Here is a 14528-nt window from a genome sequence, read left to right as displayed (position 1 = left end):
ATGATGGACAATTATTATTATTCGCATCGAATCAGAAAAATGATTCAATCAGATTTTTGAATACAAATTCAATGACTGTTTATAAAAATTTTCCATTATTTGTTGGTGGTAATAGTGGCCGAACTTATGGTAGAATTTTTGATTTAGATTTTTCACCACATAGTGGTTATGCATCATTTGTAACCGGTCATGGTACTGGTCATTTGTTTCGTATTAATGAATATTCTAATTATTGATTTTTTAAGAGAAAGAAAATTAAAAAAAATGAAACTTTATTTCGTAAATCAATGATGAAAAATTGAATGAATTGATGTCGAAATTGTTCTTTTTACATGCGAATCAGAATTTTAATTTTTTCATTAATAAATAAATATTTTTATCCACTTCAAAACTATGTAGATTATTTGAATCACCTTTTAAACGCATTAATAGACCACCAAATGATGCATATGCTGCCATACTGGTTGCTTCATTCGGTCCTTCATCACCTTCAATACGATATGTTTTACCATACATAACATAATCAAATGAATCGGCACGATTTGGTTGATCATCACGTGGATTCCATTCACTATCATCATGATAACTTTCTTCATTTAATGTTGATGTTATTTGTAAACGAAATTTATCACCAAAATCCATTGGATAGATTTGTGTATTAACATCCAATATTAGATCCATTTTAAATGATTCTGATTCACAATGTAATCGACTAACACGATCAAATTTTTTTCCTTCTGGATCAATATCTTTTACATCGAAAATATCTTCGAAAATAACATCGGCCATTGTTGTTGTTTATTGTTTTTCAATCCTGAAATGAAAACAGATTTTTGTCAAAAAATTTCGAACACTCAAAAAAAATCACGCTGAAAAATTTATTTATTCATGTCCTTTTCATAAAGAATGTTACCGTTTGAATGTCTTGAAGCAAAAAAAAATGATTGATATCTCTATCATTTAGTCAAAACAATCATTTGAAACAAAGAAAAAACTAACTATCCTTCAATGTTGTTGAAAGACAACAACCTTATTTCTTAATTATCCTGTATCACAATGTGTGTAACAATGACAACACCTACACACCATTTTAGGTCAAGTCATCGCTCCCATGCCACACACACAGGTAATAAATATTTTGAACAAAAAAAATTATTATTATGCACATAAATTCAATTGAAGTTCAACATGAAACAAGTTCACATGCATGAAATTCAATTTTGAACAATTAAGGAAATTGATCAGGTAACCCGGGCGTCAGCAAACATTTTCTTGTTGTCTGATCACTATGAGCGCGAAATTTTTTATGATATTTTTCAAAAAAAAAATTATTACTCTTTTTCTTTCGAATGACAAAGAATGAATGACCGGCTAAAAAGATTGATGTTGTTTGTTTGTTGTCGAAAATATATAAAAATCATAAGATCAAGTTTTTTATTTTCCTGCATGCAATTTCAAAAAAAAAAACAATTTTCAAGTTTATTGTTGATGTGAATAACCCCTTCAATAAAACATTTGTTATTTTGTATGCTACTACTATACCTACACCTACTATTTTCGAACCACTATTTCTATATTCTCTTTTTTTGCTAGCGGTTTAGAAAAATGAAAATAATAACAATATTGATTGACAGAAGAAAAAACGAAATGTTTTCATCATCATCATTGTATACCACTTCTTCTTATCATGGTTGAGCGAATTGTTACATTCGATAAATGTAAACATTCGAAAAAAAATTGCCCAAATTGATCATATGCTTCTGCTTTTTTTGGTTTTGTTTATTGCTGCTGCTTTTCATTCATTTCATTCATTCAGGAAAAAAATTGATTTATTTTTCTCATTCATTTCACTTGATGAAAACAAATTAAAATTGATTAAATCAAAATCCAAATCATCATCAATAATGGTTACATAATTATCAATCAGTTCTTTTTTGTCTAACTAACATTAATTAATTAAATGATTTTTAAAAGAATTTGTTTTTTCGTTTCTTTTGTTTTTGATCATGTCACCAGAAAAAACATCTTAACGACTAATGATGATCATCATCATCCTAAAAATCCATCAATTTCTTTGTGATTTGAATGACTTTTTCAATCAATCATCCATTGATTCGATTGGAATCTATAATTATTTACCACTACTACTACTACTGATAAACGACAATCATCAATATCATTATTGATAAAATATCAAACAAAACACAAATCCTTTTTCTCTTCTTTATCATCTATGGTTGATGACAATCATAACAACAACAATAATAAACAAGTTATCTTTTTTTAATGATATTTGGGTTGCTCGCAATAAATGATCGATTCGTTTTTTGTTTGTTTGTTTTTGTTGTTGGTTGATCTTCACTTAATTCCGAAAACTTGAGAATTTTTCTTTATTCGATCAAAATCAAAAAAATATCGATTCTGTTGTTTCATTCATTGCATCACATAACATCGTTACGAAAAATCGTCATTGAATCGTTTGAAACTTTCGTTCAATAAACAAAACGTTCGAGTAAGCTGACCAAATTAAAAACGACAATAACATAACGGCGTCATTCATTCGAAAATGTATGTTGTTTTTTCCCCTCATCTAAATTTTCAAAATTTCAAAAATTTTCATTTCAATTACGTAAACATTCGGAATGTATCATCTTTTTTGTTTCGTAAAATTTTCGTTTTTTATTTATAATTCTGTTGTTGTTTGAATGAATCAACGATAATGATGATGATGTAAACGTTTATTTTTCATGTTTTTTCAAATAAAATTCTTCGTTGTGATTGAGGTTATTTAAGATGCTTTCATTTTAATCTTAGTTTTTTTTTCTTGAGGAGTTATTCCATTTAAAATTTTGCTATGGTTTCCTGATAATTATTATATTTTTAATTTAATTGATATTTTATCTAATTTTTGTTTGTTTGTTATTTTTCTCATTTTTTTGTTTTGTTATCCGATAACAAAATTAGAACAAAAATTATCCATTTTACAAACATCAATATTACAATCTTTGCAATAATAATAAATTTTCAAAAACAAATTGGTCAACAACACTTATCGTTTATTAATGATGGTAAGTAATGAATGAATGATTTTATCCGAATCAAATTAAAATTGATTACCATTGATTATCATGATCGTTTTAAATTAAATGAACAGATTAAATGAATGAATAAATCAAGAATCATCCACGAAACAACAAAAGCCACACATATTTATTTACATATAAAAATCAACTTTTTCATTGATTGATTGATTGATGTTTTGATATATGTGATTCGATTATCCTATGGTATCGTTTTTATTCATACAAAAATTTCTACGCATCCAATCAATTTGTTTGTTTGTTCGATGATGTTTATTGGGTGTTGGTAATATGTGTGTTGATGTGTTTTTTTTTGTCTGTTTTGTTTGTGTTGTTCATCGATAACAACGAATCAATCGAAATCAATTCTTGAACAAACCATATGTCTTTTTTTTCGTTTTGTTTTGTTTATGTTGATATAGCTGGTGAACATTATTGTGAGAAAATCTTTCCGAAATCTAAACTTAAAATTTGGGTCGTTACCATTTAACCATCATCATCATCAATAGAATGCTATGCAAAGAAGAAGAACAACAACCAAAGATGTAACCGCAATAAATAAAGAATTGTTACGAAGAAAAAGAAAGAAAATTCATTTGTTTCGTTTTACCTAATTCTTTTTACATTGACATCATTCATCACCAATCGTCATCATCATCATTACATCGATTTAACATTTGTCCGCAATAATTTTTTTATTTTTTCTTTATAATAAATACCGTAAGCAATATACCGACATAGATAAACGATTTTTTTCTGTCAACATAATCATCATCAACAACAACAATTAATACCACTGTTTTTTGTTTTCATATGTAAATGATATCGGTTTTTGCGTGTTTGCCATAACAAACATATACAGATATAATTCAAGGCTAAATATCAACATCGTTGTCATCGTCGTCGTTGTCGTTTTTTCTGGTGGATGCTGTTCAACACAAGCATCCACAATTCAACTAAATTATGAACAACATGCAAATTTTTTAATTTTCTGGTAGTCCGATGACGACAAAATAATAATAATTTTTATTGAAGAATTTTTCTTATGAAGATTGCTAAATCTTCTTTTTTTCGATTGAATCAATTCATTTATGACTCATTTGTATAGTGTTAATGTTTTCTGTTTTCAGTGTATATTCCGAGAATTTCTTCATCTTCTTTTGTTGACAATCTGATAAATAGAAATCAGAAACAACAACAATGGCTATATCATATTCACCATCATCATCATCATCATTGACAAATGGTCAAAATCATAATCAAAATCATTTGGATATATCACGTAGAAATCCACAAGAAGAATTTGATTTATTACATCGTGTCGGTTCCGGTACTTATGGTGATGTTTATAAGGTTAGTTTTTTAGTTGATAATTTTTCCATGTTTAAAACATTTTTTATTTTGTAATCAAAAGGCTAAACGACATTCAACCGGTGAAATTGCTGCTGTTAAAATTATAAAATTAGAACCGGGTGATGATTTTTCAATTATACAACAAGAAATTCGTATGATGAAAGATTGTCGTCATCCGAATATTGTTGCATTTTTTGGCTCATATCTACGTCGTGATAAACTATGGATTTGTATGGAATATTGTGGCGGTGGTTCATTACAAGATATTTATCATTGTACAGGTCCATTAAGTAAGTTTCAATGAAAATGAATCATTTTCTAATTTGCTAATAAATTTTTTTAACGAAAAAAGGTGAAGAACAAATTGCCTATGTGATACGGGAAACATTGAAAGGATTACATTATCTTCATTCAGTGGGAAAAATTCATCGAGATGTAAAGGGTGCCAATATATTGTTAACCGAAGGAGGTGATGTTAAATTAGCAGATTTTGGCGTATCTGCACAGATTACTGCAACAATTAGTAAGCGTAAATCATTTATCGGTACACCATATTGGATGGCACCAGAAGTTGCTGCAGTCGAGCGAAAAGGTGGTTATAATCATCAATGCGATATATGGGCAATAGGTATTACGGCAATCGAATTAGCTGAATTACAACCACCAATGTTTGATTTACATCCAATGCGTGCATTATTTTTAATGTCCAAATCAAATTTCAAACCACCAACATTAAAAGATAAAGCACGTTGGTCACAAGAATTTCATCAATTTGTTAAAATGGCATTGACAAAAAATCCAAAAAAACGACCATCAGCTGAACAGTTAATTTTGCATCGATTTTTATTTCCACGTCCAGAATTAACTCGGGAATTAATAAAAGAATTATTAGAACGTGTAAATAATCCACAAAATTATCATTCAAATGATGATGAAGAAGATGAAACATATGAAGAAGCACAACAATCATTACCGCCACAAAGAATTTCATCAAAAAGATCGGTAAGATTTGTATTCAAAAAAAAAACAAACATTTTTTACCCTGTAACAAATTTGTTTTTGTTATAATTTACAACAACATAGGTTCAATATGATGATTCCAAAGCATTAGGATGGAATAACAACAATAATAATAATCATACACCAAATCAAGCTAATCGTTCGAATTTTTTTAACAATTATCATCAACAACAACAACAATATTCACCATCACCATCACCAATTTCATTATCATCATCGGCAGCTCAACAACAACAACAACAGAATCGTGAATTACATTCTGTACGACAGTATTCAACACCATCACCATTGATTGTAACACGTGTACAGATGCCAGGTGATAATAATAATAATAATAATAATTGTAGCAAGCAACAAACATCATCAATAACAACAACAAATGACTGTGATAATATTCAATCATCATCATCATCTAATAATAATAATCATTTATATCAAGGAAAATTAAAATCCAAATCAATTATTGTTGATGCATCTTCGACATCATCATTGAATGAAAATCGTGGACGTAAATCATTATTAGAAATTGTTGATGAAGAATTACTTAATCGGTATGTTCAACATTTCCTAAGAATTTGGCATTTATTTCGTTTGTAAACATATTTTTTTATTTAAAAAATTAAAATTTTTGTAACATTTTACAGTGGTCATTCGGATTCTTTAACTGCCTATGATCAACTTTATTCATCACAGTAAGATAATAATTTGATTTTTGATTTTGTGAAATTTTGTTTAAAATTTGTTTTTTTAATTTTCAAAACAAAAAGACAAACTCTTCCAATCGATTCGTGTTCATCGTTATCAGCATCACATCCACCTTCAAAGGTAAATGTTTTGTGAATTGATTAGTTTTGTCGATTTCCTTTTTCGATTTGTGTCTGTATATCGATTCTTGCAATGCTATTTTTTCTCGCTTGTCATGTTTTTTTTTCATTAGTTTGTGTTTGGTTGCCTTTTTTTCGATCATGAAAATCTGCATGTTTTTTTTGTTTGTTGTTAATTGAAGGTAATTTCATAGCAAAGTAGCATAGTTGTGATTATCAAATGTAAATTTTTGTTTGTTTGTCTGTTGTTGACACATGTGTATATTTCTTATCCATTATTTTAATCAATTTTTAAAAAACCGGAAAAAAAGATATGTTATCGAAACAAATTACTTCAACAACAACAACAACAGCATCATTTGAATAGTAATCGATTTGCAACGAATTTTATTCATCATCAACAAAATTATCGACAACGAAGTGAATCTTGTTGTCGAGAATTGTTTTCACAGCAACAACAAATTGATGATTCTTCAAGACAAAGATATTTTAATCTTAATCAACAACAACAACAACATCATTTACAAGCTAATAATTATCCTACGAATTTATTTGCATTAAAATCATCAGGATTTTATGGTGGTAGTTCATATGATCTGAATTTTACGGATACCACATCAACAAATAATGTTGTTGTTGCTGCTGCTGCAAATAATTCCAATAAACAATCAATATTTCGTGGCTGGGATCGTGAAAATTTTTTCAATTCAATTGGACGTGATCGTGCTGCTAGGCTTTTATTTAAAAGTTCACCAAGATATCGACAACAACAACAACAAAATTATTGTTCATCACAAATTCTTGATGATCCGGAACCTTTGGTTCCAAGACCATCGTTTGTTTACGGTGGTCAACGTGTTCATCAACAACAGCAGCAACAACAACAACAACAGTTTACATCACAGCCATCACCATCGTTGATAATAAATCAACAACAACAACAACAATCATCTTATAATAATAGTATAACAACAAATGAATTATATCGTGATATTGTTAATGTATTTCCTAAAGGTTCACCATATCATTTAAGAAAAAATAATAATCATTTCAATTTAATAACAACAAAACAAGAATTATCACCAAAACAAAGACGTTCATCATCAAGATTTTTGAGTGATACAATAGCAACAACATCAACCATTTTAGGTAATTATAATACAACCGCAGAGTCATCATCATCAAATATGAATTGTCAACAACAACAACAATCATCATCATCAAGACAACGTAGACCATTATCAGTAAATCTTAATGATGAATCTTATCTGAATTGGAGTGCCAATACAATCGTAAGAAATTCAAAATTTCTTATTCAATTCAGAATTTGTTTTTCGTTTTTGATTTTGTTTTTTTTTTTGCTTTGGTTTCCATTTTTTGATCTACTTTTTGTTTTTTTTCTTATGTAGTTTTTGTTGTTTTTTTTGTTTGTTTGTAAAGCTGAATTAATTTTTTGTAAAAATTGTTTTTTTTCTTGAACAAACAGGATGAAATCCTATCAAATGTTTGTAATGATAATCAACGTTTAGTCAAAAAAATTGTTACATCTAGAATTTCCATTGATAATAATAATGATAATGATAATAATGATGGCAATAATTTATTAAATAACCAACAACAACAACGACGACATTCTAAGCTTCATAACAATAATGATAATAATGATCAGCAAGAAGATGATGATGAACAAAATTCGGATAATAATCCACCACCACCACCGGCACCGCCTTTACCCGAAAATTTTATCCTGCCCAGTTCAAATGTATGAAAAAAAACCCGGTTGATGCTAATTCATATTTTATTTTAGCTTTGCATTTGCTAATTAATGCTGAAAAAAATGAGATTTCTTTTTTATAAATCAAAAACTAATCTTTTTTTATGTATTTTTTTGCTATTTAATTATTGCATAGATGAATCTTGATGATGATGATAATAATGTTAACAATGATGATGATGATGATTCATTATTGTCGAAAATTCCGCCAGAAGTTCCACCAAGACAACGACGTAATCGTAATGGTTTGAAAGCAAATCAGAATAATTTGATTACATCATCATCAACGACGACGACGACAACAACAACAACAACATCGATATCATCAAAATCATTAAATAATAAATCGAATCGTCAATCGATTTCAATTAATAATCCACATAATTATGTAAATGGTTTACCACCAACACCAAAAGTACATATGGGTGCTTGTTTTTCCAAAGTATTCAATGAATGTCCATTGAAAATTCATTGTGCTGCCAATTGGGTTCATCCGGATACACATGATCAACATATATTATTAGGTAATTGGTTACTTTATTTATTTGTTTTTTTGATTGATAAATGATTTTTTTTAATTTTTCAAAATAAAATTTTAGGTTGTGATGAAGGAATATACTGTTTAAATTTAAATGAATTACATGATGCAACATTGGATCAATTATTTCCACGAAGAACAATTTGGTTATATGTTGTTAAAAATGTTCTGATGTCAATATCGGGAAAAACATCACAGCTATATCGACATGATCTTGTACAGCTTTATTCGAAGAAAAATCTGAATTTTGGTTTACCATCATCAGTTGATTCAATGATTAATCGTATACCGGGGAAATTTATGCCAAGAAAATTTATGCTTGCATCACAACGTGTACCCGATACAAAAGGATGTCTGAAATGTTGTGTAGGAAGAAATTCACATAATGGTTATAAATATCTTTGTAGTATTACACAGAATTCAATATTACTTATGCAATGGTATAACCCGTTGAACAAATTCATGCAATTGAAAACATTTGAACATTATTTTCCGCCAAGTAAACCATTATATTTATTGGAAATGTTAATATCACCTGATATGGATTATCCATTATTATGTACCGATGTAAAAAGAACGAACGATCCAAAACAATTTGATCTTACCATAATCAATTTGAATCGAAATTCTAATGCAATTTGGTTTGATCGTGATCGTACATTAGATAATGATTGTAGTAGTCAACGATCAAACTTAGCATTAGGTGGTGGGGGACATAGTCTTGATTTTAATGATTTAGATATGGATTCATTTGGTGATGGTACTGAAACAATGGTTCCTATGAATCGTTCAAACAAAAATGCATTAAATCCAATTTGTGTTAAACAATTAGATTCCGATACTATTCTTATTGCATATGAAAGTAAGTCATTTTTATTTGTGAAATTTATTCATTTTTGTTTAATCTTTTTTTTCGAAAAAAAATTAGATTTAGTAAAATTGGTCGATTTAAATGGCCGATTAAAATCTAGTCGAGAAAAACCATCAGAATTTGAATTTGATTTTAATATCGATTCTATCGGTAAGTGTTGAATGTTCAGGTTGAATTCAATTTTTTTCTAATATTTTTTGTTTGTATAGTAACATCAACTGATTCAGTACTAGCATTTCATACATATGGTATGGCTGGCAGATCATTTATTAACAATGAGATTGTGCAAGATATACAAGATCCATCAAGATGTTTTAAAATGATTGGTGCTGATGATCAAATTGTTATACTTGAATCTCGACCATCAAATTCCAATACACCTGATGTACCATCAAATTTGTATATTTTAACTGGTCATGAAAATAGTTATTGAACACAATACCAGAATAGATATAATCAAATTAGAATTAATAATTTTTTCGTTGTGGTTTTCCAAATGAAATTCTTCTTTCATCAAAAAACATTTCATTTGTTTGTGTGTGTGCCTGTTATATTTATATGTTTGTTATACTTAAATCCATCATTCATTCATTCATTGAATCATTATCATCATTCTTTGTCGCTCAATTTCATGTGGTTAATTAATGGCGCCCTTTAATAATAATCTTCATTGGAAAATGATAAAGTTTGAATAAACACAAAAATCACAATCATCTTAGGCATAGTTTCAAACAATTTTTCTTCTTTTTATTATTTTCTCTTTTGTCATAAAGCATCATCATCAACCATAAAAGTCATAATGTAAAATGTAACAAAACAAAACAAAAAATGTTTTTATTTTATTATTTTTAAATTTTTTTTTATTTAAAAAAATTATTATTATTATTATTATCTTTGTTTTTTTTTCTTCTCAATTGGCAAAAATGATAATTATTAATAACCCTGTGCATTACAAAATCGGTTTGAAACAACAACAAAAAAAAAATAGATTTTTTTCTGGTATCTTATTTGATCTGATCAAAAAACTCGAAATCAGGAAAATTCAGGCATATTTCACACACATAAATGTGAATGATAGCCGAAGAAGAAGAAGAAAAAAATCAATGTTTTTTTTCAATTGATATAATATTTTAGCTCAATATTTGTCTGTGTTTGATATTTCTAAATTATAATTGATTATTATTTTGTCAAAAATTAAATTAAATTATTTTAAAATTTCATTCTTGGTTTCTAGTTTTTTTTACACTGAGCGAAAAGTGTGGTTTGCACATGCCAATTTTTTCGGTGAGTAAACGCCAATGATGGGATTTGTTCACATGTTATGGATTGTAAACTGCAAAGACACACCAATTGTGAGTTTTAATAGCCAATCATGGCGTGCATTTCTTGAACCGCATCCAATATGAGATACAATTCAATACTTTTTTTTAATCATCGTTAACCGAAAAAAAATCGTCGTTAACGGTCTCCTGACCAAAATCGTTAACCGAAAATTACGTTAATGTTAAGAGGTGTTCGTTAACCGAGGTGCCACTGTATTATTAAAACAAATTATCGTTTTAATTTTGGTTTTGGTTATTAAGGTTATTTTATGTATTAAGATTAAGTTTATTGATTAATTAACCCAATGGTTTATTTATTTATTTATTATTTACAAATCAAAAAACCCAATGGTTAGGTAAAATTATTTATTTAAAAAAAATGTAAAACAACAATTTTATGTTTGGTGTAATAATAATGATAATAATTAAAAAACGTGAGTATGAACAATTCGTTAATTAACAACGTTGATTGGGTTTTGATCGCCAACTTCGACAACAGCAACATTTACAAAAACAACAAAAGATCAGAATAGATAGTGGCCAAACGATTATGAAAATAATTAGCATAACCCAAGGCATGAATCGAGCATGAAAAAAACTAAGTAATTGGTTTTGTTCATCTTCAGTTTCAAGCATTAGCTCATATTCACGTTCAAGTAGAGTATTAAGTTTTTCAAGACTTATATCTTCCGACACCGAATTTGAATTATGTTTTGGCCTTAAATAATGACGTTGTTCACGTAGGTATTGTTCTGAAATTGTTTCAATATTTTTTTCTTTGATCGGAACCAAATAAGATTCAACATTATGATGTTCATGTCCCACGAGAAATGATATGTTGCCAATCATGAATGATGTATTGAGATTTAATCGTTGAATATTATTGTTGCACGGGAAAGATTGATTGCCATATTCATCATCAAGAATGGTCAAATTAAAGCCGGAACAATAGATATAGCTGTGATATTCATCAGTTTTGATTTGTATAGTTTCTAGAGCATTTAAATCTTTGGTACTTTTACAATAGGATTTGCGCCAAAATTCATCTAAAAAATCCAAAGAATTTGAGCAACGTGTTTTCTTGATGTTTAGATCTTCAATCCCATTGGCAAAAATAAAATTAGCTGAAGGATTTTGTGCTTTAGGAATGATAACGTTTCTAATGCAATTGGTATTTGAATCGTATAAAAACAATTGCCGACCATTGTATTCATAAAAACAAGTTGTTGTTTCATTTGGAGATTTTATGATGACAAATGGATCAATTTCAAGGATCTGATAAGTTGGATGAACGATAACGGTGGATAATTTTAATGTCATGTTTACAGAATTACCACCATTGGTTTCATCTGAGGCTGATGTTTCACAACCATAACCCTTCCAATATTCAAGAGGGCATTTTTGGCTGGAATTACAAAGTGATAAGTTTGGAAAAAGATAATCAAAATCTTTAGAAATTTTATTTTTTTTCAATGATTCGAAAAAATTCTTAAGATACATATCAACCTGATATAGCTTTGAATTGATTGACATGTAGAAAGCAGACAATGTAACATGAAATATGGTATGAGAAAATGCTTTATGTACATTGTTAGATTGCCGTTCCATTTGTTGAGATAATTGCCTATGAATTTTAGTCGATAATTTCTGAAACGAATCCAACTGTCGCATTCTGATAGCATAATTCAATTCAAGTTCATTTATTCTGGCTGCGATATCAAATTTGGATAAAAGTTCTTGAGTGAAATATCCCAAAGAAGTTACCGATGCAATATCGTTTGGTGTCAATGAACGTTTCAAAATAGTATGACTTTCCATATCAGACATTTTAATTTCATCAACTTCACGGCAATTATCGCGAATTTGACTGACAACCAATTTTTTGTATAAGTTTTGACACAACAAATAATATTGTTTGGTTGTCTGATAGTAATAATAGAGAAAATCATCATATAATGAATCATTGAAGGATAATTCTAAACAAGGTGATTGAATATTAAAATTTATAGTGTGAAAGACAATTTGTTGGGCAACTGCATGTGATGATGGACGAAATAATATTGGATATGATAAAGTTGTCGAATGATTTTGCTTTAGACGTTCGTTATGCATTCCTGAGATTAATAAGCAACAAGCGACAGGCACAAAAATTTCGAAATTAAAGAATATTTTCGCCACATTAAAGAACATTTTGGTTACATGAAAGAACATTTTCGCAACATGAAAGTGAAGATGATCGATAGAAATTGTAATCTTTTTTTTTATCTCAAAACAAAAAATTATACAAAAATTGGCTGATTAAGATTGTGGTGGTTTAAGTGTTTAATATAAAAATTTAAATAAAAATGAATGTAAAATGAATGAAGTTGTAATTGGAATTATGTTTAGTTGTTGAATAAAGTTTAACGGGTCGGTTTTTATGTTTTTATACTTGTTATGGGAACTGTATACACCACGATGTTTCGTTCGGTTAACCACATTTCGATTAACCAAATTTCGTTGTGGTAGTGCGTGGCCCGTGGTTTGATTTACGGTAAATTGCGTTACAAAAAAAAAAAAATAATAAAAAATATTCGCACAATGTAAAGTATAAAGTGTAAATTGCACAATCGAATGCATACAACATCATTATCATCAGTGGTATACCATAGAGGCATTCCCAAATTTTTTGCATGTGCCGCTACATCGGAAAATGGGGGAAAAAAGGGTGTCATTTTTCTCAGTGTAGCCATTCACCCGGCAGTTGTATGGATATTGAACCAACAGCGAGAGGCTATCATATGCAGTGATTAAGAATCAACGCTTAAAGCCATTGAATGTCGTGACACCTCAAATTCTATGGCCATCGAGATCCGATCCCAATCGATCTTCAATCATCTAATAATCATATCTGCCTCAAATGGGCCAAAGCTCACGTTGGCATTGAAGGAAATGAAAAAGCTGACATCCGCAAAACGCAACTCCTGTCTGGACACGGGAAATTCGCTTCGTACCTGGAAAGATTCAAAATACTGGAAAATGACGTCTGCCAATGTCAAACCGCAGAACACCTATTGTTGGACTGTCCAGTCACAGCATTCGAAAGAACATTGTTCGAATACCGGATTGGCGGAAAGCTCGAAAATCTCAATATCTCCAAGAAGGATCTGGCGTTCTGGATGGACTTCCTTCAATCCATCTATAATACAATTTCTTAATCCATATATCTTATTTTTCTTTCTCTTTTTTCTCTTTCATTATTTTTTTTATTATTATTATTTTCTTTGTCAATCTGTAAATATTTTCAATTACTTTTTAAAACCCCTTGTTTAGATATTTAGTTCTTGGGGTTATTTCAAAAAAATAAAATTCAATTCAATTCCCCGACCCGATTCGTTTTTTTCAAAATATTGATAGAATGAAAAAAATTTGCTTATATTTAAAAAAATGTTTATCTTATTTCTCCAATTGGACATTTTCTTTGGGTTAGAGGGTAGCAAACAAATACTCATTTATCGAAATTTGACTATCTAAACAAACAAAAGGTCATTGGCGATCAATTTTTTTCAAAGAGATTGATTCTGATTCTGATCCAATTCAGAGACTATAAAGAGACAAATCGATAATAATGGTCAAGATATATTCGATATAAGAAAGATGGTTAACTTGATTCATTAAACAAACAAGCATTTATAAACAAACAGAAAATAATACAATAATAACAACAATCATAGTTTACATGATAGAAAAATGACCATCAAAGTTCA

General features: G+C 28.9%; 3 protein-coding genes across 8 annotated transcripts; 1 reads left to right on the top strand and 2 right to left on the bottom strand.

Annotated features, from left to right (window-relative positions):
- Positions 1-255: 255 nt before the first annotated feature.
- Polr2H (DNA-directed RNA polymerases I, II, and III subunit Rpb8) lies at positions 256-1460 on the bottom strand. Of its 2 annotated transcripts, none has more exons than XM_027340966.2 (2): positions 1336-1460; positions 256-814 (listed from the first exon to the last, which is right to left on the bottom strand). In XM_027340966.2, the coding sequence occupies exon 2, from the start codon at positions 787-789 to the stop codon at positions 340-342; it is 450 nt and encodes a 149-aa protein (XP_027196767.1). In that variant the 5' UTR covers positions 790-814; positions 1336-1460; the 3' UTR covers positions 256-339. The 2 variants fall into 2 exon arrangements, with proteins under 2 accessions (XP_027196767.1, XP_075680047.1); XM_075823932.1 differs by lacking the exon at positions 1336-1460 and adding an exon at positions 914-1049.
- Positions 989-10680, top strand: hppy (MAP4K3-like protein hppy). 5 transcript variants are annotated; one of them, XM_075823921.1, is made up of 15 exons: positions 1836-2568; positions 2965-3068; positions 3155-3366; positions 3503-4433; positions 4495-4723; positions 4786-5435; positions 5517-6004; positions 6098-6145; positions 6221-6278; positions 6589-7569; positions 7764-8039; positions 8188-8575; positions 8651-9451; positions 9518-9610; positions 9670-10680. In XM_075823921.1, the coding sequence occupies exons 4-15, from the start codon at positions 4281-4283 to the stop codon at positions 9891-9893; spliced, it is 4389 nt and encodes a 1462-aa protein (XP_075680036.1). In that variant the 5' UTR covers positions 1836-2568; positions 2965-3068; positions 3155-3366; positions 3503-4280; the 3' UTR covers positions 9894-10680. The 5 variants fall into 5 exon arrangements, with proteins under 5 accessions (XP_075680037.1, XP_075680036.1, XP_075680035.1 ...); XM_075823920.1 differs by having other exon boundaries at positions 3155-3373; XM_075823922.1 differs by lacking the exon at positions 1836-2568 and adding an exon at positions 989-1126 and having other exon boundaries at positions 3155-4433.
- On the bottom strand, positions 10674-14090 carry LOC142646044 (uncharacterized). The gene has a single exon (XM_075823926.1). It carries the CDS (start codon positions 12991-12993, stop codon positions 11239-11241), a length of 1755 nt encoding a protein of 584 aa, XP_075680041.1. The 5' UTR covers positions 12994-14090; the 3' UTR covers positions 10674-11238.
- Between the last annotated feature and the right edge of the window lie 438 nt (positions 14091-14528).

The sequence above is a fragment of the Dermatophagoides pteronyssinus genome, unplaced genomic scaffold (assembly GCF_027571235.1).
Source record: "Dermatophagoides pteronyssinus isolate colony J.1.1.1.1 unplaced genomic scaffold, Derpt_VIB-CSIC_2022.12 sq0041, whole genome shotgun sequence".
NCBI classification, from domain to species: domain Eukaryota; kingdom Metazoa; phylum Arthropoda; class Arachnida; order Sarcoptiformes; family Pyroglyphidae; genus Dermatophagoides; species Dermatophagoides pteronyssinus.
Note: the sequence above shows the minus strand (reverse complement) of the source record. Positions and strands in the feature narration are given on the sequence as shown.